Raw genomic sequence first — 6,759 nt, forward strand, 5'->3', positions numbered from 1 at the left:
AGTGAATGTATGTTTAGGCAGCATGTTCAGTAATTTCACAAGGAACAGGGAGGGAGAAAATCCTCAGCACACAGAGCCAACACAAGACTTTAAGTGTTTACAAGCAAATACATTCTGGCATTTCAAACTAGAGAATAAGCCCAAGGGCCACACATGGTGTGAGGTGAAGGAGACTACAACACTGAAAGATAACAAAAGTCTAGCAACAGATTTTCTCCTCTCCGCTGAAAAGGCGTGAAGCTGCGTCTACACCTCCCCTGGAGGCTCTCACATCATTTTGTTCTTTAGGCTGTCCTTCTTTTCTTATATTCTCTCCAGAGAATTACCACTTCCTCACTGATGACTTTTTTTCTTTTTTCTTTCCTTTTTCCTTTTTTTCTGAAAGCCTTCTTGACTCTTGTCCCTCCTTCCCTCATTGTCTGTGTTTTGCTTTAGAGCTGTACTGGCTGTTAAAAGCCAACTTCTGAGATGTCATTCATTGCTTCTGCCAACGTGAGACAAGGAAAAAATGGTAATCAAATGTAGAAAATGATACCAAACTCTTGATAACAACATGCCATCTCTTCTTTGCCTCATGGGGAAATGCAAGAGGTGATCACCGCCGTCTCCATCTGGGCTGGCGTTGGGAAGATATATTAGGCACTCAGGGCCATCCTAAGCATGACAGTGCTTCCAAAACCTTTTGAACCTATGAACTACTGCCATTACTTGGAGTTTCCAAGCACTGGGAATAATGGAGTTTTCAGTCTTCCGTTGGGTTTCCCATATCAGCTCTGAAACATTTGCTATGGCTTCTCACGTAGCAAATTCATTCTTAATTCAGTTCTTAGAAGCCCATACTGTTCATGATTTTTAATTTCCTTTGAACTTTAGATTTTGATTAAATAATAAACTAGTGCAAGCAATAACTGGAGCAATGTTCCTGAAGATTATCTGTATCACAAATGCGGAGTGACTTTAAGCCCTGAACACCAGTTTGTGTCAATGTGCCAATCCAAATCAGATGAAATATTCAAACTTGGAAATGAAAAAGAAGAGGAGCACCATGGCTATTTTTCTATACTACAAAACTAAAAAGATCAGAAAGAATAGGAAAAAAATATTTTGTATAAATCATGTTGCAAAACAAATATAAAACATCTAAGAATTTTCTGAAATGCAATGATCAAAAGAATTTCACTGTGGTGACTATTGTAGAAAATCAGTGATGTTGAAAGCTGATGCCACCTAGCATTTGAAAAGTCTGCAAAGGTTTAACAAGCATTCATAAGACCTTCATTGCCCCTTTATGTTTCTTAACATCTGTAATTAAAATCATGTATAATAGATGAAATAGGAAAGGTTTTATTCTTTTCCCAAATTAGAGTTTCAGAAAATGAAAAAAGAAGTCTTTATATCTTACCTCTAGCACCACTGATTACTGAGATCTTTTATCTGTTTGAATACTATATTATACATAGAAACTTGTGAAGATGATCACAGATAATAGGGATCTCATGCCAAACACGAGATCCTGAAATAGAATGATTTGATGTGGATGGGCATGACTTGTGGTTTTGCCTTCTCCATGGCTTTATCCATGGTCTCTCACTAACAGCTACTCCTTTCTCCCAGGTTCATGCTATATAAATGTAACCTATTCTCCAAGTAATTCACCTTTAAAAAAATATTGACTTCTTCTGTCTCCAACAATCAATGTTGCTAGATATTCTATATATTGCTCTGCCTTTTGAATAAAACAGAACAGAAAAGCAGTAATGCAAGTATCAATCACATTTTAGTTTTCTATGTGATATAGATCACTTGTCTTTCTATCGCTAATAGTAACAGAAGGGCTGCTGGAAATTATTTTTCAAAACAAGAATAACCTTAAAAGCAAATCACTTTGGTCTATGTGAGCACCCACCGCTTGCCTTTGAAAGCAGAACTCAAGCTTCAGAGGGAGAGAAAGGTTAAAAGGGAGAGTATTATAATTTTAAATGTGAAGCAAGTCAGAAATAGCAATCTATACTCAAGAGCCATCATAAGCTTTCCTAATGGACCTCAATAAATGCAGAATCACAACAGTAATTACAAAAAAGTTCCCACTTTTATCATCAAACTTTGATTTTCTTTTTGAATTTCATCTTCAACCTTTCCAACATTTATTTACTGAGCCTGGTTCAGCCATATAAGCAACAAAGTTCAACAGTAAAAGCTTTCCATTGACTGGGGGGTTTGGGTCTGCCTGAAATAGTACTGGATCACAGAAATGATGTTCTCTCTGAACTCATGTTTTTCTAATCAGGTGATACATATGAAAACCCAGGGATCTGTAAGAGGACAGTGTCAACAGATCAGTTTACTGAGTGCAAGGAGAAATTTTGTCCTAATGCATTTGCCTAAATACTGAAAGAGAGTGTAGTGTGAGGCAGCCAATCATACTGTAGTTTGAAACCAAAAAAGAACAGAAATCATTTTGGATTATTTGCTCTTTTCCTTCTTCATTGATGAACTGTTGCACAGCAGCCCTGAGGAGGACTAAGAAAAGGCAACACTCATCCCTTCCTGTGCAGCACCACAGCGTGCTCAGGCTGGGAGTACTGCAGTATCACGTATTCTGTTAATGGCTATAGGAGATGTCAAACAAAAAATCACACTGAAGCATTGAAAGCATATTGATTTCTTTATCATAGTTAAAATGTCATGGAAAACCAACAAGAAGAATGTAGACTTGGAAACTTTTCAAATTCTGCTCTTTTTCTCTTTAATGTAGGAACACATTTATTGGTTTTCCTATAACCAACTTTGGCTGCAAAAACATCTCAAACTTTAGTTTTCATTTCTCCATCTAACAGAAAAAAAAAAGCTGTTGCTGTTTCCTTCAATGTGCTATGAATCTAATTGTCTGCTGGTGGCTCTCAAGGCTGTTTCCAGGCTGATGCATGAATTGGTGGGAAGGGCTGTCACTGCTCCACAGCTCCTTCAGCAGCGGCGCACACTCTGAGCTGTGAAAGCTAGCGGAACCGGAGGCGGCATCACAACATGCCAGAGCAGAGCTTTGTCCTGAAGGAAGATCTCACTGCAGGAAATAGCTAAGTGATCTGAAGGAATAAAGACATATGCAAAACAAACAAATGAAAACACAGATAAACAAACAAATTACACAGATTGCAGCAAATTTGTAATTGAATGTTTGAGATGAAAGAAACTGGGAAAGCTAAAGCTTCTGATGCTGACTTTCAGCACTGAACAGGGTAGCAGTAGTAAACTGGGGGCCATTCTGACAGCAAAGTAACTGTGCAGAGGCAACGAAGGGAGACCTTTGCAGACAGCAGAATGAAGTCATTGCAGTGAGGTGCAGAGGCCATCTGCCAGTCCTAAATCCGCACAGAACTGTGACCCAATCAGATAGGAAACCACTGGGGAATATCATTCTTCTGACACCCTTTTATGTAAAGGTTTCAGCAAAGCAAAAGTGCAGAAAAGCTTTCATCATTCCATACAAATAAGACAAGCTTCTCTGTTCCAAGCAGGGCTGCATGGCCACAAGCTACAAAACACAATATATATATATATATATATATATTTGGCCACTGCTGCTCTTTGTAACAATCCAAATAGTTAATGAAATAAGAAAAATGTGACAAAACTGTAAGCAGAGAACAATAATTTATGGGACCTTTTTTGTGTTTAGAAATCAATTGTCTCTGTTATAAACAGACAGACTGCTGACACTGGAAAACTGATGCAGAACTCAGTTCTTATCTCACCATTAAAGGACCACTGATGTAAACCAAGTGCTGCTTAACCTTATTCTTCAGGATGCATAGCTCTTCCAGGAATACGCAGAAAGGCAATGCATCTGCTGACTTCTGTCTGCTTCTCCATACAAAGCCAGGAGCAATACTCCTCGGTATCCTTTAAGAACAAGCAGTGAATTTATTATATCTGCTTGTAATGCCCTTTGGGACTCTTGAGGAAGAAAGGCACAGTAAATGTAAGCTCATTAGCATCATTAACTCCTTTTATACACCAGCTGAGCTCCAAAGAATCAAATGGGAGAAAAAAAAAAAAAAAAGAATAAAAAGGTAAAATATATTTACCATTCCCTTACTTTCCTGCTCTTTTTCTATTCAAAGACACTCTTGTTAGATAAAAAATATTATTTATTATCTTGGCCATTAAAGTCCATGAGGTGGCACATTGCTAAGGAAGAATAATAGCATAACTTATATTAAGGAGCATTCTGTGCAGCAGTGCCAAACTTACTACACCTGTTTCCAAATACTTAGAAAAATTTCAGGCTGCCCACAGTTACATTCCAACTCCATGTGTGAGAATGGTGTCAGGAGCAGGACGGCACCTGGGTCCTGAGAGCTTTCTGTGTGACAGCCATGGAAAGGCACTGCTCCTCAGTTAGAGTGGGACAGGATTCACTCCTTTTAGCCACTCTGAGGTCAATTTTTTTGTCCTTCTGGGGTAGGCAGTGTTCAGGGACACCTTCAGACAGTTATTTGCATCAGATATGTCAGATGTTCCATGCAATACCTGATCCCAGGAGCTTCACGCTCTGTTGAAGGCAAAGTCAGTCCAGCGAATGCCTTGATGCAATGCTTCCCTTCTGCCACTTGGGTGGGTTCGTGTTTGTCCAGCCCAGAAAGGCAACCGGATCCTCGGCTGTGTCGAAAACTGGCCAGCAGGTTGAGAGAAGTGATCCCGCCTTCCGCTCTGTGCTGGTGCAACGTCACCTGGAACACTCCCCTACGAGGACAGGCTGAAAGAGATGGGGATGTTCAGCATAGAGAACAGAAGGCTCCGTGGGGATTTGAGAGTGGCTTTTCAATACCTATAGGGGGGCTGTAAGAAAGGAGGGGACAGACTGGGTCTGCTGTGACAGGACAAAGGGAAATGATTTCAAACTAAAAGAGGGGAGATTTAGACTGGATATAAGGAAAGTGTTTTTTTTTTTTTTTTTTTTTTTTTTTTTAATAAGGGTGGTGAGGCACTGGAACAAGTTGCCCAGAGAGATGGTGAGTGCCCTGCCCTTGGAGACATTCAAGGTTAGGCTGGAGGGGACTCCGAGCAATCTGATGTAGCTGTAAGTGTCCCTGTTCGTTGCAGAGTGGTTGGACTAGATGACCTTCAGGGATTGTTTCCAACTCAAATGATTCTGTGAAATAAACTATAAGAAACAATCCATACAGAGAACCCTTTGGGCACTACAGCTTGCCTGTGCCCCTCCGTGACAAAGCGGCAGCAATATGTCCCTGATTTAAGCTGGCAGGTTGGCTCTGTGTGTGTGCAGCATGTATTTTCTGTCACTGCAGACTGACATTTTCCTTTGTTGGTCATTAAGACAAAAAGCCTGCAAACACACTCCTTGTGCACAAGGTCGCAACATTTGCCTACAAGAGGAGCCCACAGCTCAGTTAGATGCACAGCCATGAAGCACAGCTCCAACTGCTTACTGATCTCATAACAGCTTCAGCTCAAAGGGGAACAAGAATACTTCTCAAAGTGCTTCATAAGAAGAATGTAAAACTTTTAAAGGTGGTGGGAAGGAGCTATGTAGAGCCTCTTAAGGATGGAAACTAGAGACAAAGTCCTTCAGGCTACTTACAGGGAAATAAGTGGTGTATCCAACTTGGTTAAGCTAAAAAATCGCTTGGATAATATAAAAACCGGGGAAGCAAGAAGGAAGAGCTGTAAAGTTTATCAGACTGAACAAAGCCAATAAACAAAAACGTTAAAAAACGCTCAAAACGGGAAAACAAACAAACAAACAAAAAAAAACAGAAAAAAACAGAGCAGCCTTCGTGGGCCTCACCACCATCCGGGGATGCCTCCGGCGGTGTCCAGTCACAAGGGTGGTGCTTTCGGCCCCATCTCGCCACCTTCCCTCACCTACCGGAGCCGGACCCGCCGGGCGGCGCCGCGGCCACGGCCGGAGTCGGAGCGGTCCCACCGCGCCGCCGGGCGGCGCTTGCGCACTGCCAGGCCGCCGCGCTTCTCGCCCGCCTCCCTGGCGCGCTCCCGGCCGCCGCTGTGCCCAGCCGGGCTGGGCAGAGCCGGACTGAGCGGCAGCGGGTTGAGCCGGGAGAGCCCCGGAGCCCAGCGCCCCGCAACTCCCGCGCGGCGCCGCGGTCGCCGCCCTCTCGCTGCAGCCGGAGTCGGTAGCATCCCTCAGGGGTCGGTCCCGGGACTGCGCCCACCCCAAGCGCCGTGCTCGCCGCTGGCCGGAGTTTGGCAAAGCGCTCAAACACGCGGCAACCTGTTCTCTCCTGGAGGAGCCGGTGGCCGCGGTCACCCGGGTAGGGGCGGCGGTTCAAGCGGGACTTCACCCCACCGACAGCCGAGCTGCCCGAGGGAGGATGTAAATAGGCGGCACGCGGCGGGGCGGCAGCGCTGCCGCGGAAGGGCGGAGCCCCCGGGGGGGTCCTCCCGGCTCCGCACGAGCTACATTAACTCCGCGCGGCGGAGGCGGCGGCACAACTTTCGGGCTCTGCCCCGGGAGGCGGCAAGAAGCTCGGCTCCGCGTGCGGGCATGCCCCCCGCCGCCAGTCCCGCCGAGCCCAAGGGCAGCGGCTGAGCCCCGTCGCCTCCCGGCCATGCGGCCGCTCCGCGCTCCCCTCGCCCTGCTTTGCCCGGTGCTGGGCGCCTGGGCCGCCTGCTCCGTGCTCGCCGCTGCCGGCTCCGCGCTGCCGGCGCCTCCGCAGCGCTCCCGCTCGGCGCCGACCCCGACGCCGCTCGCCCCCCCCGGCCGCCGCGCGGCCGCCG

At 45.3% G+C, this 6,759-nt stretch overlaps 1 protein-coding gene and 1 long non-coding RNA gene across 2 annotated transcripts in view; one reads left to right on the plus strand and one right to left on the minus strand.

The window, feature by feature from the left end:
- Positions 1-2,149: 2,149 nt before the first annotated feature.
- LOC122180913 lies at positions 2,150-4,771 on the minus strand. Its single transcript, XR_006179260.1, has 3 exons — positions 4,531-4,771; positions 3,753-3,900; positions 2,150-3,083 (listed from the first exon to the last, which is right to left on the minus strand). It is a non-coding gene; the product is annotated as an uncharacterized LOC122180913 (long non-coding RNA).
- A 1,819-nt stretch (positions 4,772-6,590) lies between these two features.
- Positions 6,591-6,759, plus strand: part of GPR37 (G protein-coupled receptor 37) — a 12,459-nt gene continuing 12,290 nt past the window's right edge. The window contains 2 exon segments of the mRNA XM_042872705.1: positions 6,591-6,757; position 6,759. The exon segment at position 6,759 is cut by the window's right edge and continues 426 nt beyond it. Of these exon segments, the coding sequence (XP_042728639.1) occupies positions 6,591-6,757; position 6,759 (168 nt within the window).

The sequence above is a fragment of the Lagopus leucura genome, unplaced genomic scaffold (assembly GCF_019238085.1).
Source record: "Lagopus leucura isolate 7727_CA_CO unplaced genomic scaffold, USGS_WTPT01 Super-Scaffold_100008, whole genome shotgun sequence".
In the NCBI taxonomy this organism is placed as follows: domain Eukaryota; kingdom Metazoa; phylum Chordata; class Aves; order Galliformes; family Phasianidae; genus Lagopus; species Lagopus leucura.